This window comes from Anabrus simplex, chromosome 14 (assembly GCF_040414725.1).
Source record: "Anabrus simplex isolate iqAnaSimp1 chromosome 14, ASM4041472v1, whole genome shotgun sequence".
NCBI classification, from domain to species: Eukaryota; Metazoa; Arthropoda; class Insecta; order Orthoptera; family Tettigoniidae; genus Anabrus; species Anabrus simplex.
In genome coordinates this window covers 99,412,050-99,438,434 of record NC_090278.1, presented here as the reverse complement: position 1 = coordinate 99,438,434, position 26,385 = coordinate 99,412,050, and the positions used below count along the sequence as shown (strand labels likewise).

Here is a 26,385-nt window from a genome sequence, read left to right as displayed (position 1 = left end):
TGGAGGAGAAGTGGGAAACCACAGAAAACCACTTCCAGGATGGCTGAGGTGGGAATCGAAACCCACCTCTACTCAGTTGACCTCCCGATGCTGAGTGCACCCCGTTCCAGCACTCGTACCACTTTTCAAATTTCGTGGCAGAGCCGGGAATCGAACCCGGACCTCCGGGGGTGGCAGCTAATCACACTAACTACTACACCACAGAGGCGGACTAAAAAGAACGCACTACATAAAATTAAGATGATACTGATTTGGATACACATTTTAGGTTATCTAAAGCTTCGACACCATCAGTCATATCTTTGATGGAACATAACCTGGAATTCTCAACACATAGGTACTCTCGATCACAGCTTGTATCTTGTATGATATTTTAGTGAAGAACTAAGAATATTCCTGGAGTGAAATATACAGTGTGTAAGCTATAATTTGTTTTCTTATTCTCTAAATTCAATAACAATTCATTCTCTTGGAACGTCATATTTTTTTTTTTTTTTTTGCTAGGGGCTTCACGTCGCACCGACACAGATAGGTCTTATGGCGACGATGGGATAGGAAAGGCCGAGGAGTTGGAAGGAAGCGGCCGTGGCCTTAATTAAGGTACAGCCCCAGCATTTGCCTGGTGTGAAAATGGGAAACCACGGAAAATCATCTTCAGGGCTGCCGATAGTGGGATTCGAACCTACTATCTCCCGGATGCAAGCTCACAGCCGCGCGCCTCTACGCGCACGGTCAACTCGCCCGGTGGAACGTCATATTAGGCTTCTTCGTTTCTGGTCAGCAGCGGACATAATGTGACGCTGTCGGATGGTGACGTTGAGGCCGCGTGCACACCGAGCGCGCTTCGCACAGTGTGTCGCGTGTTGCTCAACGCTAAGCATAACCAGTGCTTTGTTCGTAATCCAGGTGTTCACACCGTCCGCGCTCTGCTGCGCTGAACGCCTATCTTACAGCTAAGCGAAGCGGCAGACAACGCGCAGTGTTGGTTAAATGCTTAGCGTTACCTAGCTGGTTCTGAATCTATGGAAGAAGAAATTATTCATGCAGTGTTTCAAAGAGAAGAATTATGGAACCCAAGACACAAAAAATGTAACAGTTTTGCAAAATAAGTGGACTTAAGTATCTACGACAGTTGTATCGCATTCCTACAGTAAACATGTACAGTAATATTACTTCTACTGTCACACTTTACTGGGCTTAACATTGTGACAGGATGAAATTGGGTATGGATTTTAGTGTTGGAAGTGTCCGAGGAGAAGTTCGGCTTGCCAGGTGCAGGTCTTTTGAATTGACGCCCGTAAATGACCTGCATCATGATGAGGATGAAATGATTATAAATACACACATACACCCAGCCCCCGCGCCAATACAATTTACTAATTATGATTACAATTCCCGTCTCTGCCGGGAATCGAACCCGGGACTCTGTGACCAAAGGCCAGTACGGTAACCATTTGGCCATGTAGCCGGACACTTTGTGAAAAAGTGCATAGAATCTCCCAGACTCTGTCATATCGGTTTATATTTATAATTTTGCCAATGGAGGGTGGTAACATGAAGAATATCACTCTGCAGGCTAGTAGCGGACTTGGAAGTAAATATTTCTGTTTATTAATTATATTTGTCACACATTTACTCCACTTTTGTTACGATGATTAATTGTGTATGCTAATTGTAACAATATTGCAAAATACTATTTATAATTATTATATAAAGAGCTTGATTTAGCCGGAAATTTAATTTCCACGTGTTTGCTGCACGGTGCTCCTAGATAATTCGGAAAATTGGATTTCTCCCAATACTTCTCTGCTACTTGACGCCACATTTCAGTTGCAGGGTTTGGAAGGTCAAAGGTATTTTTTGTCATTCTTAAGTAATCATAAAATTTATCGCGATAAAGTCTTGCATCTCTGTGCAAACGATGGAATTCTCTGAAAGTACAGTAATTCGTTCTTCATTAAATTCATGAACCTACTTTCGATTCTTTTTATTTTAAATTTTAGGTAACTGTTATCCATCAGTAAACTGTTTCTAGTGTACTTGGATAACGGCATTAGTTTGTGACCACCCTAAAACGCCTCGCACCAAACTAAGCTGCGAGCACGGCGTAGAGTTTTCGGTGTGAACAGCAAGCACGCCTTGCGCTATGCATAGCACTTCACGCTACACGCGACACACTTTGCGGAGCAGATCCCGGCGGGAGCCCTCCGTCTCCCTACCTCATCGGGCGCTCTGGTCGTCCCACATCGCATCACCTCCACACGTATTCAATACGCAAAAGTCATGAAACAATAAAATGTGTTAAAGCTGTAGGTGCATCTTTGACTTAGACTTGTATTCATCAACGTCACTTACTTTTACTATTATCTTAGATTTCCAAAATATATCTGACCTGTCACAAAAATTTTCTTCATACGTATGACAATATGAAGACAATGTGGAAGTTTGAAGTCCCTTTCATTTAAAAAATGTCTTCAACCCCTTTAAGCAGTAGAAATGCTGCTTGCAAAATTACTTTTCATTATTAATAACAGTGTCACGTGTTTAACGCTCGTTGTAACTGCTAATAGTGTTAAGGCAGCCACATACACAAGTTAATTCCATTTTTATTGCATGTAGCAAGACATTTCTTGTAGGTTTCAAATATTTCCGGTGTATGGACATAGCATAATAAATACAAGCATTCTGCTTGACAGCTCGCGCATGTTCAACAGTGTGATTTTAGAAAATAAAATAAAAAAACTGGAGGAGTTACCCGAGGAAAGATACAGGATACCCGATTTTGCAATCGAAGAAGCGGGACACTCTCGTCTCGGCTAAACGATGTGTTAAGGACTGAGAACTCTGAGCTGGACTTCCAGACAAAGTCTTTTCTTCAAGAGATAGTGAAGAAATCTGCGCATTAACAGCCAATAATAATACAGAGCAAGTTATCCGTACGGTTAGGTTCGCGTAGCTGTGAGCTTGCATTTAGCAGATTGTGAGCTCGAATCCCATCGTCGTCAGCTATTTTCACATAAGGCAAATGCTAGGGCTGTAACCTTCCATCCTTGTGTCGGCGAAAACCTTCATTGTGTTCAATCACTGACGGTCGAATGGCTTACTACTGCGAACTAGCCCAGTGTTCGTGAATCTCATCCACTTACAGTCAGTGTTCAGAGTAATAATATGGACTCTCAACTCTACTCTTCAACTGCGTTCTTGGAAAAGTGATACAACAATGGCGCAGACAGAAATTGGTCCTTAAAATTCACCAACCAATTACTTTAGGCAGAGGAAAATTAGCGATGGATTGCTTAGCATTTGCGGATGACCTAGCAATACTGACCCGGCACATTTTAACAGCCCAAAATCATATTGAACTAAAAGAAATTGCGGAAAAAGTCTGCATTCAGATGTCTTTTGGAAAGACAGAATACATGACCTGCAGGAAGTATGCACTGAAATTCATGGAAACAAAATATGGCAAAATTAAACGAGTACCGGTATCACAATTTAAGTACCTTGGTGAAAAAAAATCAGGAAAATGGACTCGAAACAAAACGCAATGAAATTAGATGCCAAAAGATGGAAACTGCACATCTATAGCAAAAAGTATCTCCAAACACACAAAACTGAGACATTACAATACAGCCACTAAACCAGAATGTCTTTATGGATCAGAGATGTTAATTTTGAACAGGAAAGCAAACACAGAAAAAGGAACGCAAAATCATAAGAAAAATTCTCGGCCTGAAACTCACCAGCGGACAATATGAGAAGTGAAACAATACACAAATATTCACAGTGACGTTAGGAAAAGCAGGCTAACATTCTGTGGTCATAATAAAAGAATGCAATCCAGACCGACTTAGCAAACAAATAGTCGAATTCTATGAAAATAGGAGTAAGGCTAAGACAGACACAGCGAAATGGATTGGCGAAATTAAAACCGATTTGAAACAGGCAGGAATTACACCAGCAGATGTCCAAAACAGGGTAATCTTCAGATCGAAAATTCATAAATGGCAAGTTGACAAAGAGGAAAGACCAAAGAAGAAGACAGAAAGGAAGCCCAGAGAAAAAGGATGGGCACAGAGGAAGGCAAATGATGATGACGACGACGCCGACAACAACAACAATAATAACAACAACAACAATAATAACAATAATAATAACAATAACAATAACAACAACAGGCTTCAGCTACCGCGTGGAAGCATTTCAATTCGACGCCATCTATCGGGCTGCTTGCTGGTCAATTTTGTCTCGACGTTCCGTTTTACTCTAGGCCTGCTAGATGGCAGAGTAATCCGAATCTCTCGTGGACGTCTATGGCTGTCGGGTAAACAGCAAATGTCACCAGAGATCTTTCACATGTCAACATCGTGTGGTATGGACTTTCTTCCCCGCTATCTCTAGCACAGAGGGAGCTATTGTTTAGCGGTAAACGGAAACAATGTATATGGATGGGTTTCCTTGAAGCTCTCTTATCACCTGGACGTGGCGGCACCACAACTAGACACGAGCTCGGCACATTTCGTTAATTGCTACAAAGAAGACTTATACTTTCGTACAGGTTTGAGGGAAAATACACTCCAGTTCAGTTAATAAGGTTATGTTTAGATTGCTTGAAAGTCGTTTATAAAGTTGTGACAGAAGTTTGCTTTTTTTTTTTTGCCATGTGTATCCGTGTTGGTGAGGAAAATTTGGTAGTCTTCGAACAAGTGTTAAGTGCCATTGACGAAGTGTCGATCTTTGAAAGATCAGAGGTACGCTTTGAGAGCGCATACTGTACTCCTCGTTTCATTTTCCCTCCCTAGTAATGATTAGGGCTGGCAAGTTGAAAGCCTAAAAAATCTATAAAAGACCTAAAAAGATCAAAACGGACCTAAAACTGGAAAAAGATCGCAAAAATGCTATAGAATTCAGGCGAGTTGGCCGCGCATCCGCTGGTTCGAACCCCACTGCCGGAAGCCCTGAAGATGGTTTTCAGTGCTTTCCCATTTTCACACCAGGCAAATGCTGGGGCCGCGGCCGCATCCTTCCCACTCCTAGGCCTTTCCTATCCACTTAACACGCGAACGTCATAGACTGTCTGTAAATTGACTATTCCTTCCACAGAGGGGCCAAAGAGAATGTCTAGGAAATTTAGTTGAATATCTTCTTTGTCAGATTCAGTATTGCACGGTAGCACAATCTAACAGAAGACATTAGTCGTTCAGTTTTGTGCACCAAGTGTCGCAGTGAAGATGCTACTGTACACTTTCTTCACGGGTTAAAATCTAGTCTAGTTGGCAGTTTTCTCGCTTGTAACGCCTTCTCTCCTCCTCTCACTCCAACTTGTCTAAAATGTCCAGTATCTGCTTCAGATGTAGTGATTAGTAAGATCTCTGAATCAGCCAGAGTTTAGTGTATTTACACGCACAGCGTAGGGCGCGTTCAGTTGTACGAGCTGAATACAAGTAAGCCATTGTGAATACACATTAATGATTAGAGCCCTGCACACATACGGATATCCTCGAACTTGGTCTTGGTGGATGCAAACTCTGGCGGTGCAAATTATTTTGCTGATAATTTCTAAATGATGATCTTTGTTGATTTTTACTCAGATATACTCTAGAAATCTCGACAAATCAGTTTTTTATACACTTCACGTAGTAAATCTGAGCCGCGCCTGACTGGCTCCTGCTCGCATTAGTGGAAGAAAGGAACAAAGGTTCCACACGAGTCGCAAGAGGAGAGTGTTGGTGCCAGATATCAGCCCTATTCGTTCCAAATCCTTGGCTGTGCCAGGCGTCTAGTTATCATCACTATAAGTTCTCCTCTCTCCACGAGAACAGGAGAAATGACCAATTACTTACACGCATTTGTAATTATTTTGAGAGGGAATTCATTTATGCAATAAATTATTACAATTTCTTCGTGACCCCATTATGTGAAATCTTTTTAAAACCTAACAATCTTATATACAGTACATCATGAAATGAGTGCAGCACAACTGACGCAGAGCAATACCACGAACATAAATTTCAAACAAATAAATGTTAGTTGAGACATTATTTTAACGAAATGCATTATTATCTTTATTGATGCATTAATAATAATAATAATAATAATAATAATAATAATAATAATAATAATAATAATAATAATAATAATAATAATAATATTTATTCACTGGGGCCATCGAGCACCACGTTAAGTCTTGTTGCATTTGGCAGTGAACTTTCGCTTTGTATTGAGCCCAGAATTCCCTCATTCTTTGTAACAGCTTGCGTTCCTCTGTCCAAGGGTCACCATGTATTCTTTCCGCTTGTTCGTCTCGGCTAAGCCCGTTGATCACTGTCTTTTTTAAAAATCTAGTCTAATTCGTAGTGTTTCTCGGAAAAGTTTGATCTGTAGCACTTGTGTGTTTCTAAACCAAGGCGTCGTGGTTTTAGGTTGTGAATCAGACAGGTGAAAGATCTGTCCATTCGTTTGAGGTGACCATCTTTTGCGGATTGTGTTATAGACTTTCTTGTTGGATCTTGTTTGGTGGATGCCATTTTTGTACCTGCATCCCATGATTCCCCTAATTATTCTGCTCCTTTTTCTGCAATTCTTCCAGAGTCCTTTATTGGCATTTAGGAATAAGGTTTCGGTTGTTACTTGTGTACATAACTGCTGGCTTCAGAACCGTTCCGTGGTGACGTACCATAGTGTTCTGGGAAAGAGACTCTTTGTCGTAGATCGCGCGTGACGTTCATGCAAGTATTTTTTATTTTTTATTTATTCATTTATTTATTATGTAAGTTAGTAAGAATGATGTTGGCACAACGAGAAGATTCCCGTTCGCATTTTGTGAGGCTGTGGACAGCGATATTTCATTGTACTCGATGCCTGCCGTATTACCGTTAACTTGATGATGTCTTAAGTGATCAAGCCAAACAGTCCCTTTGTCAGTCCGCCTCACGGCTTACAAGTTACACCCGTCAGCTAAATCGTAGCTAAAGAACTTGGAGGTTGTATTTCCGTCTTTCATCTACCAGTCTTCCTACAGTAGTTCTTTATACTGCTTGCTTTCTGCGGCTAGAAAATCCGGTAGCTGTCCACTTGGCGTTTGCCACAGCTGTTGAACACCTGGCGAGGAGTGCGGTGGCTACACAACGCGGTATTCCGTCCGGCCTTCTGTTCCATTCCCGGGCTGGGCGGGTATTTTAACTTTGTCTAGTTATTTCCTCTAGTTCGGGGCATGTTCGACCTGATGCACGCCATCTCTCACATTACAAACGAGCGCAGAAACGGGCAACATCCCTCCGCGAACACCAGACGTCAGGAAACTCATTCGACTAAATGCAAGTAATAGGAAAAACGCCATGATGATGACTTCAGTTCTTTCCATTGTCAATGGAATGATGGTGGTGATGATTAGTGCGGCGAGTGGGGGCACTTTATGGAGAAAACATGGCATTTTAAATCCACTTTAGCCACATGAAACTAGCAATTATAGCAATTATTAAACAAAAAGTAATTTGTACAATCCTGTTGTCTTATGAGCGGAAATACACACAAAATATTGTTCGTCGCGCCTACAGCGCCACAGCAAGTAGTGTGCTGTGAGGAAGGCAGCAGTTCTATCGAGTTCATGGACATTCACCCGCTTGCCGCACGCATTCGTCAATCTGTTAGTGTGTAGTCAAATACTAAAGGATTTGTAATTGTATAAAGACGCTGTACTTCTATTTACTTGTAATATATGTGCAATTAATATTCCTTTGGTGAACGTTTTAGTATTTAATCAAAATCTCAAAAAAACTATTATTACAGCTCTTAAGTTGGTAAACTGTCAAGCTTTACCTCTCTGTGGAAATTCGCATTAAACATTTTTTGTAGCTATTTTTTTCATTATATCCCACTAACCCGAATACTTTTTGTTGTCTGTAAATTCTTTTCACCCCGCACGCACTTCTAATTCCCAATCGTCCGCAATGGATTGGTTTTATGTGCCACTTTTACGGTTTTGGGAGACGCCGTTACGGACACGAGACTGAGCTAGGATCGCTGCACTCGGGCTTCATTGAGTCACGTACTGCTACTTTCTTCACACCGTCTCTTCGATAACTTGGAATGTTTCACACTTGGTTTGGACTGTGGTACTCCATATTGTTAGTATGTACAGGTCACATCGTACACAAACATCGCGTTAACGTATAAATAATTTGCTGTAAGTTTGGAAGATTATGTATGCCTGTGAGTGGCGGCACTAGAATAACAGTCATGGTATCCGCTGCCTGTCGTAAGGGACCTCAGGGGCTGGGCTGGCGACCACGGGGCCATTAGCTGAGCCACTTATCTCATCTATCCTATCCGACCTCCCTTGGTCAACTCTTGTTCTTTTCAGACCCCGACAGTACCTAGGGAGTCTTTCATTTTCTCGCTCTTCGTGGACATTGTCTTCCTTTAACCGATACCTGCATTTTTCGAAGTGTCGGATCCCTTCCAATTTTTCTCGCTGATTAGTCTTATATAGAGGATGGTTGCCCAGTTGTACTTCCTCTAAACAATAATCACCACCACTGGTTTCAAGATTATGTCGTGAAATTATAAAAGTATTGAACTTATTGTTTTAATACCCCTTGTCGCTCTACGAGCTCGGGTATGGGGTGACATTTTACGACCGAATGCCCTTCCTGACGTTACCCTCATCACACGAGTTAATGAGATGAAATGAATAATGTCATAGCCTATATGGGAGATAACGGAGGGAGTGAAATCCCGTGCCGGCACATAGCCTACTCCTGTCGAATAGCACCAAGGGGTCAGCGAATCCCGTCATGTGGCCTCACTGCATGAACACTGCAGAGAGCAACCCCGGTTTTTGGCACACAATCTAGTTGTATACCTCCACCTCCCGTGCCCTGCCAGCCAACCCGCTATCCTCAGTGTCAGACTTCAATGCCTTAACGATCATGGCCACTGGGAGAGCTTGTTATATGAAAACAATACGAAATTAAACCTTATAACATGTAATATTAATTATTGCATTAATTACAATATTCAAGTTACATTCAGTTGATGACAATATTATATTTAGCGTAGGAGTTGAATACCTACGCCGCTGATTCCTGTTCATGTACAATAGTGGGAGGTTGTACTAATCTGGGGCCATACTTCGTTCCAGTAGTTGCACTTCAATGGCACTCAATTAGCTGTTGCATGACGGCGGCAGCAGCACACGCTGGGAGAAAGCTTTGAGTGACAACTGAGGAAACAGGAAACGGCTAAGCTGAAAGGATTTCGCTGTACAGCAATAATCTCGAGGGCGATATCACCACGGCCTCCACTCTTCCGACTCCGATGGTTTGCGACACTTATGGAGTCTGGATTTTTTATGCCCTTCCCGGCTCTATTCTTTCTTTCGCCTTTCCAAGTGTAGCACCTTTCGTCTGATAACTGTGAACAATATCCACCATTACTACCACGACCCCACGACATCTGCTTGTCGTAAAAGTCGATTAACTCCCAGGGAGTGTGCGTTGCTGAGTCTGGCAATGTGTTCACTTGTGTCAGGTTATTTATTTTACGTGTTTCCTATCAGCACACGCTGTAATATTAATTATTGCATTAATTAAAATATTCAAGTTACATTGAATTAATGATAATATTATATTTAGCGTCACCTCAAGGACGTTATGTTTAGCAGGAACAGCGCTTTCACCAATACGGTACCTTAATTCTTCCTTTCTTGAATTCTGATTAGAGTTAAGAAGAGGCCTAGTTGTACTTCCTTTTAATACAATGATCATTATTAAGTAAAAGAACTCGGGGTGTTAATTGATGAACTGTTGAGGCTATCCATCTTCTCTTGTTCCTTTTCAGACCCACAGTAATAGCTTTAGGAACCCGTGAGAGAGACTTATTTTCCTGTCTCGCGTGATCCTTACACAATCAATCAATCAATCAATCAATCAATCAATCAATCAATCAATCAATCAATCAATCAATCAATCAATCAATCAATCAATCAATCAATCAATCAATCAATCAATCAATCAATCAATCAATCAATCAATCAATCAATCAATCAATCAATCAATCAATCAAAGAAAACTGTAGGTCATTTCAGTACTTATCGAAAGCAGTTGTGATTGAAACCTGAAGTAAGGGACCTTGGAACGCATGTTTTGGTGAAAATCGATGAAATATTATAATTTTCACATTTTGCACAAAGGAACAGTCTCTGTTCGAAAGAGTTGGATTCATACCGTTGCAACAATTTCTGAGAAAGTTGCGGCCATTTAAATCTCCCTATCTCCTCTTTCTTGCTGGATTGACTCCTGAAACACACAAAATATGTTTGCTCAGTTTCCGGCATGAGTGCTACTCAAACTTTTGCCTGTAAATAAAACTTGGCTTCAGAACTTCTTTCAATATGTTGCCGAGAATCTGAAAAGAAACAAGTCCTCAGCTACACGGGGAAGCATACAATCATGTCCTAGAAGTCCATAGATACATGTTCACGTTAAAACTAATGAAACTAAACGTGCATCGATAAGAAGTCTTCCTGTCGTCTAAAACATTGAGCATCAACCGGAGTCTTTGTAACATTTTACACAGGAACTGAAAATGGCTTTAAGAAATGAAGAACTTCCACAAACATCTATCAATTTAGGTACACCAAAAGATAAAATATGCTCCGCCGTCCTGTGTTTACTCTGTAAACGAAATAAAATACGTTTTCGTTATAAAGCCCTTCGGAATGTGTATGATGAGAAAGAAAAGCACTACTTGAAAGAACGCACGCCTATATAGAGCAGAGCGATCAAAAAGCGCAACAGTTGTGATCAAAGCAATTAACTGAGGCCTACTGTACGTAACAATATGCTTTCTCTGCCGTAGGCCAAGCCTTTCTCCGTTACGTGAGCAGCACCGAAAGTGAAAACCGATCACAGCGGACACAAGGTCGCTATGACCTCTCTTCCGGCTGATCCTCTTCATGACCTTGGAGTCCAAAATACGGCCCTGTTATTGATCTCTGTTTGGGGACAAGAGGACGATCGGATACGTTGAGGAACTTGTCCCTCATTACATGGAAGCGGAGAGGTCACACTGTAACGTAAGATAGGTGGAGATTTTACCTTCAATTTATACTCTCACATTCATTGGTGTTGATAACTGGGAGAGCTGGGAGATCACTAGTCCATTGCGGCACACTGTCTTTTGAAGAAAACCGCCGACGTACAGCGAATGACAAGAGGCAACGTAGGAAAGAAAAAGAAGTGCTGAGAAGACATAGAAATAACATGACTGCTCCACCTGGGACTACCTGTCATCACTGTGGCAAATTGTGTAACTCCCGCACTGGACTGTATAGTCACCTCCGAACACATAGATGAAGAGACATCCTACCTGGAAGACAAACCTGCTCGATTACGAGTGTTTGCTATCATCATCATCACCACATTCAAATCAGTAGGCTCCCAATAGGCCGATCAGTTTACTCACCTACCTGTAAATACCACATGATCTCAAGACAATGCGTCGAATGATTTAGCTCCTGTTAAAACTAGTGGGTATTCGTTTCGTGCTATGTAAACGTTAGAAGTGCGGAATTGTGGGGTTTGTTTTCATTATTTCTGCCAGAGAAGATATGAGACTAGGGTAGATTGGAATAATTTTGTTCTTAAACAATTAGCAAATTGTGTGATTGACACGGTTCTTTCCACGTGATATCGTTCACACGGTTGGTCTCAGGAACAAACTCTGTTTTCAAGTGATTGTGGTGGAAGTCATGTAACTGCATCCCTGCGCAGATATTATACATTTGTACTTACAGTATATTACACCGAAGGTACTGAAACGTTAACATAATACAATAGGCCTGGCACCAGGTTTATAAGGGATTTTCTGTTGCGACAACTACCGACTTATTGACCTTTGTTCTTTCCTTCCATTAATTGCGGGCAGAACCGAGTTAGGCCAAGGTCAGATTTACGTCTTTATGGTCTCAAGACTCTCTATATCACGATTCTCCCATACCACTGCCGAGGGTCGTCTAACCACAAGCAAACACAAAAGTATACCTGAGTGAAAATCAATGACCATAATTTTTTTAGAAATTATCCGCACTGCCATACAGTTTGTATCCGCCAAGACACAAACTTCGTGCAGGGCTCTGCTTGTAACCAAGTATTGGTTTCCTTCCATTCGTTGCTGATCATAGCTGGTGAGATGGTACGTGTACTCCCTGCAGCAACATTGCTTCCATTTTTTCAATGCTTTTCATGCTGGACGTCTACAGGTGTTCCGATATACGATGAAGACTCGCTGTACCTTTATCATAAATATAATGTTGTGTTGCTGTTTTTTGGGATAATTTATATAGATTTTGAATGCCATTGATTGCAAGTATTTCCGTCACATGTAGGGTATGAGGCTTGAGGATAAGTCCTAGATATTTAAACCTGTTCCCTGCTCGGTCATATGTCCCCTGTGGGTGCGGGCGGTAGAATTAACACCCACTTTCGTAAGAGGTGACTAAAAGGGGTTGGCCACCACGGGGCGCTTAGCCGAGTCCTGGCACTGCATCCAGTTACTTGCGCCAGGCTCCCCACTTTCATCTATCCTGTCGATCTCGCTTGGTCAAGTCTTGTTAGAGCAACCGAAGGTCAGGGAGTCTTTCATTTTCATTTCCTTCGTGGCCCTTGTCTTCATTTGGCTCTCCATAAGTCGTACTTTGTAGCCATTCTCACACACAGTCTAAAAACATGTACGCTGAAAGAGGGAAAATATACTAAACTACTAAAGTGCAGGCATGTGAAATGAACTTCCTACGAACTACCCTCCAAAAAACACACCAGACCGTGTAAGGAACGATGACATCAGAATCGAACTGGAAGTGAATCCAAGGACTTGGAGACTACATGGCACAAGAACTCCATGTCTGTGCTGAGGAAGAAGGGTTGAAGGCCAGCAGGAATACGTAGGAAGATATGGCTACAGCAACTGAGATGATGTGGAGACAGTGCTGAGAGACAAGGACACGCTGCACGGGTTAGGATATGTTCCAAGTTCTTTGAAACGATTTAACAACAGTCTATGTAAACAGTAATTGATAGGAGATGTGACAGTCCTAAATGCCTGACTTCGTAGTTCCTATTGAAGAAATGTGCCAGAGGAGGTGGCCTTTCTCCCAGTTATCTGGGGATTAACTTCAGTTTTACTCTTTGTGGAAGGATGTATTCGATGAATACGCCGTTCCTTTCACATGTGGTACAGTTTGTTGCCTCCCTACCATCATTGACTGATTTCTTGCAGTTCAAAACCTTTAAATTATACCGGGGCTAAAATACTTGTAAATGGTTTGAAGTAGGTGTAGGATGTGATAGGCATAAAGTAGTATGGACCACCACCAGCACCTCGGAAACACAAAGCAAAGTTCCATACCAGACTACCAAAGTGACTGAATGATTCTTTTATTGGCTGATTAATTATTTATAGTACAATAACATCTAGACTATCTCTCCCTATGTATTTGCAAGGATTTTTCATTCATTTTCCTGAAATTATTTATTGCATTCAGGAAATAATGAGAACACCATTTTTTATTTAGTCAGTTTACCGTTCAGCTTTGGTTTTCCCCTCGGACTGAGCGAGGAATTCCACCTCTACCGCCTCGAGGGCAGTGTCCTGGAGCGTGAGACATTTGGTCGGGCGGATACAACTGGAAAGGAGGACCAGTACCTCGCCTAGACTGCCTCACCCGCTATTCTGAAGAGGAGCCGTGCGGGGATGGGAAGATCGCAAACGATAGCAAAGCAATCGGCCTAAGTTAGGTACCATTCTGGTATTACCTTGGAAAAACGGGAAATCGCGGAAAAGCACTTAGACGATGGCTGAGGTGCGAATTGAACCTCCTCTGCTCAGTTGACCTCCCGAGGCTGAGTGGACCCCATTTCAGCCATCGTAGCACTTTTCAAATTTCGTGTAACAGCTGCGCCTCCGGGGGTTGGGCGGCTAATCACGCTTAAGCACTAGAGCAGAAAACGAAAAGGGAATATTTGACTCATAACTGAGTGAAATTGTAAATGGTTATTGCCCAACGATAGATCATAAAAGTTTGACGTAGATATAGAGTGTAACTACGGACATAAGTACAGAATTTAAACCGAAGTCGGTTCAAATGTTCCCGCCACTCGCACCTTTACACGCCACCTGTGAGTAAAAAGCAATAAATATGTAACGGGAAAATGTTGGCAGAGCGGTGATTTCAATAGCATTAATAATAATAATAATAATAATAATAATAATAATAATAATAATAATAATAATAATAATAATAATAATAAAAACGAACAATTTGTGATCGGAATGACACGTGTTCGAACCGATGGTAACACTGTGCAGCGAGCGACACAGCGCAGTGGCTAACGCGTCCCATTAATATACGCTCTCGAGGAATGCCATAGGAATCAGACACGAACGAGAGGGCGAGAGGATCCCTTATTCTAAAATATCCTTACTTGATACTTGTTCACATACGTGGGTCGCGGCGACTCCATGTCGTGCTGGCAGGCGCAAGTGAGGAAAGATCATACAATGAAGATAATTTTTTTTTTTTTTTGTTATTGGCTTTACGTCGCACCGACACAGATAGGTCGTATGGGATAGAAAAGGGCTGGGACTGGGAAGGAAGCATCCATGCCCTTAATTAAGGCACAGCCCCAGCCTGGTGTGAAAATGGGAAACCATGGAAAACCATCTTCAGGGCTGCCGACAGTGGAGTTCGAACCCACCATCTGCCGAATACTGGATACTGGCTGCACTTAAGCGACTGCAGCTATCAAGCTCGGTAGATAAAGTTCAAGAGGACAAATTGGGGCAAATACTCGTTTTGCAGAAAGAGGAATTAGCAACTGCATAATTTATCAAGGAATAAATTTTCAACTTCCCTTAAAACGCCACGCTCAAGGCTGAATGATTTCGAAATTATTGAATATTCAGATGATTTAGCCAGTGATCGTAACTCTGTTGCAAAAATGACTCCCATGAAGTGGAAAATGACGACTGCTCCTGAAGATATCCCCAAAATCACAGCCACTCACATCCTGACATTGATGAAATTGACGTATAGGCCTGCAGTAAATAACTTTGTTCCATACTCCATGAGTGAATTTTAGAACAAACCATATGGTTATCAAATAATTGAGAATTACATGTTCTTTCTTTTACGTTAAATAGATAAGAAGTCAAACGAAATAACGTCAAATGTTTCTGTCATTGGAAACTACTTTTAATTTTCAAAATTTAGTGATTTTTTCCCGTGTTAATTATAACAATACGTCCACGATACACGTATTTCTGAAATGCTCATAGTATTTCGTATTAGTGAGATTTAAAAATATCTTTCCAACAGACCCCTACCGATAGACCGAGTGCAAGAGGCTTACAGTTGTTTAATAAAACGTTACATTGTACTCATCTCAGTAAACTTATTCCATAATAACAAAAAATTCTTAGCATCATATTACTTTTTAACATTCCCCTGAAAGATCAACTCTACAATAATATCCATCATATCTCTGTGACGAGTGAATTTCCTCTAAAAGTGTTCAATTTTCCTTCACCAAACTATTATACAGTAGAAGTCCATTAATTTGAAATAACATTTCGTAATCAAGCTGAAAGTTTCCAAAGGGGATATAGCAGGATGATTCCTCCAGTTAATTCATCACCTCTCATTATTTCATTGCTACCTTATGAAGTCAGTGATCAATTAGGTTTGAATTTGCTTAGCTGTGCGATGGTTAGACATCGGGTTTTAGGCTAGACAGTCTCCTTTCGGTTAAGTATGTATGTAAATTTCGTAAGGAATTTCCAAATATATAATTATAGCATGCCTTAAATATTTGTCAAAATTTAATAATAATAATAATAATAATAATAATAATAATAATAATAATAATAATAATAATAATAACAATCATAACAATAATGCGGTAATAATCTGATTCGAGAAAAGGGGAATGGCACCTCGATCGCGTATGCATGGCCAAATCCTTTCACAGAGAAATCTACAACGTTAAAGTATTAAGAGGATTAGACACTGATTCAGATAAAGTCACAATCAAAATTAAACTCAGGCCTGTAAAGAAGAAGAAACCAAAATCTAACAAAGAAAAGATGAATTATGACCCATACCAGTTAATCAGAAATTACAGATATCAATAAATTACACCAACCATAAAATTAACGGACGATTGAGATGAACTCATACAATTTCTCAAACAATATTGACAGTTTCCATGTAGTGCGAGTGTGTGTGCCGGACTGCAGGAATGTAGAGGTTCAATTAAGTATTTTTTGCGAAGAAATGAGCTTGCGTTCTTATAGCAATGCATATAATATTATGCTACTGACCTAATATACAGTACATGAAGCCTTCGGCGACGTTACCATCCATACGGGGCTTTGCTGTGACCTAGACGAAACTCCAGTCACAGTGGAAACTCGTTTCAAACACGGCGCCATCTGTATCTGGACCTAGAAGGCAGTGTTCTGGCCCGTGACCGTTAGAAACGTTGCTGCGGCTACTTTTTAATGTATGTAGATTAAGTTATTACAGTATGAAGAGCAGCTAAAGGAACTGATGACGGTACAAGAACGAACATACGGTAGTCCTTTTTGCTTACAATATCGTGGTTCGGCGAAAGTGTATGAGACGTAGTAAATGGAAAATGAAAATTGGTGCAGAGAAAAGCTAGACGAAGGCGATGGCGTTAGTAGAGGAAAAAAAATGAAATTGCCCAATAGAAATTGAATTAAAGGAAAATTCAGAATTTTGTACGGAAATTCGCTGGAGAATGTAAGATGAAAACAAGTATTTCATCCCACTAGCATCATGTAAGTTGAAGTATGGTACCGTACGCGAACCTTTTCTTGATACATAGTTCCGATTCAGGTACCAAGAACAGGTTCGCGTATTATAGACACTTTGACCGTAGAAACAAACTGTTGGGATCTCTTTAATTTTCAAGCCCTTACCTTCATTTTTTCATTTGATGGAAGTTGAAACTCTTAAATTCTTTCCTGCTGTGATAGTGTTAACAGAGGGCAGTAATCACCAGCAGCACTTGTCCAATATCCCTTAATAAACTCTAGTTCTTTTTTTTTCTTTTTTTCTTTGATGGTAGTGAGGTCTCCTTCCTGAATCTTTGAAAGACAAACACTCGTTGATAGTGAGGTTAACTCCTCACAGTCACGATCACTCTGGTAAACTTGGTTGAGTTGTTATCCAACAAACTGCTCTGGTCCTGACATTAAGAGATTAAAAATATGTTGCAGGCAATGTGGACATAGTGAACGGCAACCTGAAGCTGATCCTGGGACTCATCTGGTCGCTCATTGTCCGCTACCAGATTGGCCGCTCAAAGTTCCCGCCCAAGAAGCTTATGCTTGCCTGGCTCAAGGTAAGGAAAGGGATTAAGCAAGTGACTTATATAGGAAGATAGGAACACGGGCTAGAGGAGACAAGGGCACGTAAATGTGCTCTCACCTCATCAATCCCAGACCCCTAAGTTCTGCTTCCCAGCTTCATTAGGAGCGTGGGCCACCTTAAGTGTAGGATAAGGGAAGTAAAATACTGCAAATCACAAAAGCCTGATGAAGCTGCGGCTCGGAAGGACTGGGAATGATGAGAAGACTGTCCTTGCATCCAGTGGTACCAACATTGTGGGGGGGGAAGGCGTTTTCTGCCTCCACAAAAATGATCTTAGAGGAGCAGAGTTCCATTTTGCCTCCCAGATGTTAAGTCCCCTTAAAACGTGGAGTTTGATAGTCTTCAGAGGCTGCTAAGGCGTTAAATATGTGGAGATGGTTTTATATCGAGAAATGAGATTAGAAAGCGGGCGTTCCTTCAGAGAAGTACTTTTCCCAACAGAGACTGTGCAGGCGGTCCTAGAGCTCCTCACATTTCGTATGCATAATATACACTAATAGGACATTTATTAAGAAAATGTATTTATGAAGCAAGTTGTAATTTTCTGTTTACTTGTGAATTATCATTGAAAACTCCATACATAAGACGCGTTCAAAAATGTATTTGAGAAACAAGCTCTATTATTGTTCTGTTTGTTTGTTTGTGAACATTGTTTTTATATATAAGAATGTTTGCTTTAATAGTCGTTCCTCATTTCACATGCCTGTGTTCATGTTAATCAAGCACCCCACAAATAATTACCCAAAGTTGGCGCACCTGCTTGCATTCTCTTCCCACACCATCTGCCAATGTGTTCCTTTTGATGTGCTCTCTTTAAAGCCCTGGTTTAAACATAATGAAATCAGAGAATTCTGACGGAACTTGCGTGTTGCAGGCTGTACTACCAGAATGCAGGGTCACCAACTTCACTACAGACTGGAACTCGGGAGTGTATCTCAGCGCTCTTCTGGACTACTGCAAGCCAGGACTGATGCCGAGATGGAGAGACCTGGACCCCAGAGACAGGTAACTGATTTTCTCACTGTTGTGTTGGTTGAGATTCTCAACATCTAAAAGTGCACATTTGGTAGTCGTGACATTGCTTCAGACCAGGCAAGTTCCCCACCCCAAGTATTCTCTTGGCTGGTGGTTTTAGATGTGCACCAAGTCGACAAAACATGTCCAGATCAAAGATACAATGTATAAATTGTTATCTACTGAACACTTCCGTATGGCTCTTTTTGCCTCTACTAACGTATGCGACCAAAACTGAACTAGGTTAAAAACTGTGCAGCTTTATGTCTGTATACGAACAGCATATTTTCTAATAAAGATAAACTTTTCCGTATGAAACAGTGTAAATGATCTACAGCCTTATTGTCAAAAAAGCAATGATCCATAGTTATATTAATCATACATACATACATACATACATACATACATACATACATACATACATACATACATACATACATTATCATTATAGACTGTTATGCCTTTCAGCGTTCAGTCTGCAAGCCTCTGAGAATTTACTAAACGTCGCCACAATCCTCGATTTGCAACTAGTGTTGTGGCCTCATTTAGTTGTATACCTCTTATCTTTAAATCGTTAGAAACAGAGTCTAACCATAGTCGTCTTAGTCTCCCTCTACTTCTCTTACCCTCCATAACAGAGTCCATTATTCTCCTAGGTAACCTATCCTCCTCCATTCGCCTCACATGACCCCACAACCGAAGGCGGTTTATGCGTACAGCTTCATCCATGGAGTTCCTTCCTAAATTAGCCTTTATCTCCTCATTCCGAGTACCATCCTGCCATTGTTCCCACCTGTTTGTACCAGCAATCATTCTCGCTACTTTCATGTCTATTACTTCTAACTTATGAATAAGATATCTTGAGTCCACCCAGCTTTTGCTCCCGTAAAGCAAATTGGTCTGAAAACAGACCAATGTAAAGATAGTTTCGTCTGGGAGCTGGCTTCCTTCTTACAGAATACGGTTGATCGCAACTGCGAGCTCACTACATTAGCTTTACGACACCTTGATTCAATCTCACTTACTATATTACCATCCTGGGAGAACACACAACCTAAATACTTGAAATTATCTATCTGTTCTAGCTTTGTATCACCAATCTGACATTCAATTCTGTTGAATTTCTTACCTACTGACATCAATTTAGTCTTCGAAAGGCTAATTTTCATACCATACTCATTGCACCTATTTTCAAGTTCCAAGATATTAGACTGCAGGCTTTCAGCACAATCTGCCATTAAGACAAAGTCGTCAGCATAGGCCAGACTGCTTACTACATTTCCACCTAACTGAATCCCTCCCTGCCATTTTATACCTTTCAGCAGATGATCCATGTAAACTACGAACAGCAAAGGTGAAAGATTACAGCCTTGTCTAACCCCTGTAAGTACCCTGAACCAAGAACTCATTCTACCATCAATTCTCACTGAAGCCCAATTGTCAACATAAATGCCTTTGATTGCCTTTAATTATCTACCTTTAATTCCATAGTCTCCCAGTATGGTGAACATCTTTTCCCTCGGTACTCTGTCATAGGCTTTCTCTAGATCTACGAAACATAAACACAACTGCCTATTCCTCTTGTAGCATTTTTCAATTACCAGGCGCATACTGAAAATCTGATCCTGACAGGCCCTCTGTGGTCTGAAACCACACTGGTTTTCATCCAACTTTCTCTCAATGACTGATCGTACCCTCCCTTCCAAGATGCCAGTGAATACTTTGCCTGGTATACAAATCATTGAGATACCTCGATAGTTGTTGCAATCCTTCCTGTTTCCTTGCTTATAGATAGGTGCAATTACTGCCTTTGTCCAATCTGAAGGTACCTTACCAACACTCCATGCTAATTTTACTACTCTATGAAGCCATTTCATCCCTGCCTTCCCACTATACTTCACCAATTCAGGTCTAATTTCATCTATTCCTGCTGCCTTATGACAATGGAGACCATCCTTTCCACTTCCTCAAGCGTAATTTCACCAGCATCATTTTCCTCCTCCCCATGAGCTTGGTTGTTAGCAACACCACCAGGATGATTTCCTTTTACATTGAGAAGATGTTCAAAATATTCCCTCCACCTGTCCAGTGATTCCCTGGGATCTATTATGAGTTCACCTGAATTACTCAAAACACTGTTCATTTCCTTTTTCCCTCCCTTTCAAAGATTCTTTATTACTGTCCAGAAAGATTTTCCTGCTGCTTGACGTAGCCTTTCCAGGTTATTACCAAAATCTTCCCATGACTTCTTTTTGGATTCAACAACTATTTGTTTCGCTCTGTTTCTTTCATCTACGTACAATTCCCTGTCTGCATCGGCCCTTGTTTGGAGCCATTTCTGATAAGCCTTCTGTTTACGTTTACAGGCTGCTCTCACTTCATCATTTCACCAAGATGTTTGCCTTTTCCCATCTTTACATACAGTTGTTCCTAGGCATTCCCCTGCTGTTTCTACTACAGCATCCCTGTATGCCACCCATTCTCTTTCTATATCCTAAACCTGCTTAGTATGTACTGTTTGAAATTTCTCACTAATCATATCCATGTACTTCTGTCTAATTTCCACGTCCTGGAGATTTTCTACCATTATTCGTTTGCAGACAGATTTCACTTTCTCTACCCTAGGCCTAGAGACAGTTAGTTCACTACAGATCAGATAATGGTCTGTATCATCGAAACATCCGCGGAAAACTCGTACATTCCTAACAGATTTCCTGAATTCAAAGTCTGTTAAGATATAGTCTATTATGGATCTGGTACTCCTAGCCTCCCATGTGTAGCGGTGAATAGCCTTATGCTTGAAGAATGTATTCGTAACAGCTAAACCCATACTAGCACAGAAGTCCAGCAAACGCTTCCCATTCCCATTAGCTTCCATGTCTTCCCCACATTTACCAATCATCCTTTTGTATCCTTCAGTTCTATTTCCAACTCTCGCATTGAAATCGCCCATTAGCAGTATTCTCTCCTTGCTGTTGACCCTGACCACGATGTCACTCAATGCTTCATAAAACTTGTCAACTTCATCCTCATCTGCACCCTCACATGGTGAATACACGGACACAGTTCTTGTTCTAATTCCTCCCACTGACAAATCTACCCACATCATTCGGTCATTTACATGCCCACCGAGCTCGATAGCTGCAGTCGCTTAAATGCGGCCATTATCCAGTAATCGGGAGATAGTGGATTCGAGCCCCACTGTCGGCAGCCCTGAAGATGGTTTTCCGTGGTTTCCCATTTTCACACCAGGCAAATGCCGGGGCTGTACCTTAATTCAGGCCACGGCCGCTTCCTTCCACTTCCTAGGCCTTTCCTCTCCCATCGTCGCCATAATACATATCTGTGTCGGTGCGACGTAAAACAAAATAGCAAAAAAAAAAAAAAAAAAAAAAAAAAAAAGCATTTACATGCCTAACAGAAACTATGTTGCATGCAATGGTATTCCTGATAAAGAGCCCTACCTCAGACTCTGCCCTTCCCTTTCTAACACCCGTCAAGTACACTTTATAATCTCCTATCTCTTCCTCATTATCTTCCCTTACCCAAATATCACCTACTCCTAGCACATCCAGATGCATCCTCTTTGCTGACTCAGCCAGTTCTACCTTCTTTCTTCCATAAGCCCCATTAATATTGATAGCTCCCCATCGAATTCCATTTCGTTCGCCAAGTTGTTTCCAAGGAGTCCCTCGCCTGTCAAGTGGGAGTGGGACTCCATTACTCCCATAGGTCCGAGGCTTGCTTAAAGTGTTCTGAGCTCGGTAAATTCATGAAGCAGGATGCTGCCCTACTTGCACATAGTCCAAGTGAGGATCCCTCCTCTAACGGGTTATGGACCACCGGTGGATTGTATAGTCCTAGCCGCCTGAGCACAAGGAGGTCCGAGATGCCCTCTCCCATTCCATAGCAACTGGTATCCCGACTCTCAGGACCACTCAGCCGTTGCCCATGGTTCATGAACTAGGACGTGACTACAGCAACCCACAAACATGAGCCATTATATTAATCAAATTTGTGTAAAGTATATGTTAGAACACACTTTTGATGTTGGTTCTTAAATGACAGAAGTGTTCATTACAACAGCCTATAATGCAGAGCACAACGTCCTTCTCTTGATGCAAACAACTCCCATTTGAGTGGAGAGACGGAACTTCTCCCACAGAGTCTGCTCATGCCCTTCTTAAACAATCCAACAAGCAGCCAGGACCAACTGGTCGGTTTGAATCCCACTCTCAGCAGCCCTGAAGATGCTTTCCCATTTTCACAGCAGGCTGTACCTTAATTATTAAGATCATGGCCGATCGCTTCCCATCACTGCTTTGCCAGAAACGTTCGGTGTGTTACTGTGATATTAAACCACTCATCAGCTCCTCCCGGCTTATGGCGATCCAACTTGTTGCAGGTCTCCCTTTCTCCTTCTTTCCCTCCAACTTCATCTCCATCATCTGTTTTGGTATTCCTTCCTCCTCCATCCTCTTTACATGTCCAAACCATCTTAGTTTACTCCTGTTACTTCTCTGATTTAGGATTTTTATTCGGACATCTTTGTTCCTCACTCTCTTTACTATCAGACTGCACTGGCTTGTATTCTCCTCTTCTCCCCACTTGTCACTGTCCAGGTCTCAGCTCCTTAAGTCAATATGAGTCTTTACACTTCCCCTGGGGCCGATGACCTAGATGTTAGGCCCCTTTAAACAACAAGCATCATCTTTACACTTCCTTATTCCAGACAAGGTTTCTTACACTTTTGCTAATCTCCATGTCCAGCTGTGGTATTCTGCATTAATTCACATCCTGCGTATTTGAAACTGTCCACTTGCAAAATAAAATAAAGTACTAAGCAGCCACGAATGCTGGTATAAAATCTAGGTTTGAAACAAGATCCAGATATTAGACTACCAGGTGTATGCATAAGACTTTTCCGGTTTCACTAAGAGATTGTACTAGCGAATAGCGCAGCGTATGAATTTGACACGTCAGTTTGTTCGTCTGATATTATCACACCAACACACACAAGTTGAGTCCACCAAACGCTAGTGTTTGTGTTGTATTGTTCAGTGATCATGTCAACGTTTGTGCCTGAAAAAGAACATTTGTGTCACGCATTGCTTTTCTTATTTAATCGAAAGAAAAAGGCTGTGTAAAGTCATTGTTTTCTGGTAGAAACATATGGTGAACACATTCCATCGATTAGAATATGCAAGACATGGTTTCGACAATTTAAACGTGGTAATTTCAGTGTGAAAGACAGTGCGCACTCTGGTAGACCACAAAAGTGCAAAGACGAGCGATTGCGGGCGAAACCGTTATTGCACAACACTATTGCCAATAAATGATTAATTTAAATCGCACATTGATCGAAAGGCGACCAGAATGGGCCAGAAGACATGGCAAAGTGATTTTGTTACACGACAATGTGCCGTCTCACACAGCAAAACCAGTAAAAGACACCTTGAAATCGCTTGAATGGGACATCCTTCTGCACCCGCCGTACTGTCCCGACCTGGCGCCGTCTGACTATCACCTCTTCGCATCAATGGGGCGCGCGCTTGCAGAGCAGCACTTCAGCAATTTCGAGGAAGTTGGAAAATGGCTCAACGAATGGTTTGCTGCAAAAGGCAAGCAGTTTTTCTGGCATGGTTTTCATAACTTACCTGAAGGATGGGTGAAGTGTGTAGAAGCCGATGGCCAAATTTTGAATAAACAAAAAAATTAATTTCCCATGAAAATTACGTGTTTTCTTTACCACAAAAACTGGCAAAAACTTGTGCATACAGCTGGGATATAATTTATTGCAATTTTACATTTATCATCCTTTCAACTACTAATAATTATTTTGGATGGAGAAAATTTGTTATGGAAGTATTGACCAGTGTGTAAAGATTTGATTTTGCAATTATACGCACAAGAGAAGCTCATCTACACTTAAAGTATCATTTTGAGTTGTATTATTATATGCAAATAAATTGATTACAGTTAGAAGGGAAAGTTCAGTAAAGAGTCTTTTGAGAAACATTTGCAGTTATACAAGCAGTTTAAAAAAAAACAAAAAAAACATTGATGATATGCAAACTGTTAGCAAACAACTCGTGACCACACTGAAGATCCTTATCAAAGTTTGCAGTACAGTCGTATGGTTTTGAAAGAGCAGGTCTGTCGTAATACCCTAGATTGTCTTCTAGGTTTTTGCTCTGCATTATTTCAGCAGGACATCATCACAGCGTGGGTTGAAGGGAGAGAGAAGGTCAAATAAATGCCCAAAGCAGAAAGACTCTTTCGTAACCTCTGATGAGTTTGTTTTTGCTCTCCAGGTTCGTCTGGTGTTACCCTCACTGTTCTTGTAGATCACTGGTAGACAGGATTTTTGAGGGTTGAGTGCATTTCAAATTGGTACAGCAGTAAAGTTACTGAAATCAATCAGATCTTGAAACCCGGCTAGCTTTACAATGCAATCTTCCCCTCCCTGACCAGTACCTGACCCATGATGGGGTGTTATCAACAGTATGAAGGATTTCTAGAAGAGAGAAGTGCAGTAGGATCCGTGTGAAGTGAGCTGCAGTGTCCTTGCGAGGTTGATGTCATACCTGTATGGCCTTCATATTTTTACTTTGATGAGTTCCATCACCTTGGTCCTTGGTGGGACTCTGTACGGCTGCAAAATGACCTTTGCAACTAAACACTTTTTATCTGCATTAGGTATACAGAAGTTGGAAGTAGATTCAGTTCATCACCCTGCAGGAAAATGGCTTAGCAGAATTATTCTTCCCATACTGAACTCTCTCTGTTTAAATGACTATATATTATTTCATTAGCATACAGTGGCATAGCAATGGAGGAACTGGCACATTTCTCTCCTCATATTACTGCAGCTGCATCAAAAAACTGTAGGTCTACATAATGAAAAACCCAGTTTTCTGATTATTTATGTCTAATACTTTTTACTGCGAAGGCTGTGATAACTGATATCTGCAACTTTCTTTTCGTTACTACATGCATCGACACAGAGCATTTATCACATGAAAATATGAACTGTGTTCTAGCACCTGACATTCAGGAGCCATCATCTGCGAAGTTTGTGCATCATTGTTAGCCACACCCTCCCTCTGCTTGAACATTTCAAATCTAGTGCTTGACAATAATGTATTTTAGTGTACCATTTGCAAATAAAGAGATTTTGATTTGATTTGATTTGATCTAAGGATTTTCACTTTCCTCGAGCTCAGTGTATTGTGAACAGAATTATAGGCTCAGTGATATAATTGAATACTCACAATGCTACTGTGTGCCCAGTTTATAATCTGTTCTAATGCTACTTCATACACATGCATTATTTCTAATGTTCTAAAGAGAAAATAAGTGGCTAATATTATTATAAAAGACATACATTTACTTACAAATCATATCGTTGTGATGGAAGCCCATCACATGAAACATTCAACTGAAGCAGTGATATTTACATCTTAAAGTGACGATTGTATTTTCTATAATTAAAGGAAGTAGATTGAGCACACCAAGTTATTCATGACTACTTTAGAATTAAATAATACACTAGCTTAATTAATAATTTCACGCCAGAATTCTCAAAGAAAAAATTCATCTCCTCGTTTTAACAAACTTCATCTCACTGCTGCAAGCTACAGATTATCATCTTTTTGCGCGGGATCTTTGGAAAAGCAGACAGTAAAAGAAAGGAAAGAAAGTCTTGTCTAGGATGTACCAGTAGAATATACTGGGCACACATGACTCTTTTAGAATTCAATAATACATTAGCATACCTGCCAACCCTTCCTATTTATCCGGAAACTTTCAATTGTGTAATTCATGCAACCTTATTTTCAAGTGTATTTATTTGATGCTTTATTTCACGAGTGTATCGGCCATTGCTTTAGTGTATCGTGTTTCCTGCTCAC

The 26,385-nt window shown here is 41.0% G+C and overlaps 1 protein-coding gene across 2 annotated transcripts in view; it reads left to right on the top strand.

Annotated features, from left to right (window-relative positions):
* The window catches only part of jbug (filamin-type immunoglobulin domains fbug), a 292,423-nt gene that overhangs the window by 35,681 nt on the left and 230,357 nt on the right, over positions 1 to 26,385 (top strand). For both annotated transcript variants that reach the window (XM_068230428.1, XM_068230427.1), the window contains exons 2-3: positions 17,305 to 17,429; positions 18,333 to 18,463. In XM_068230428.1, coding sequence (XP_068086529.1) covers positions 17,305 to 17,429; positions 18,333 to 18,463 — 256 coding nt within the window. The remainder of the gene's footprint in view (positions 1 to 17,304; positions 17,430 to 18,332; positions 18,464 to 26,385) is intronic.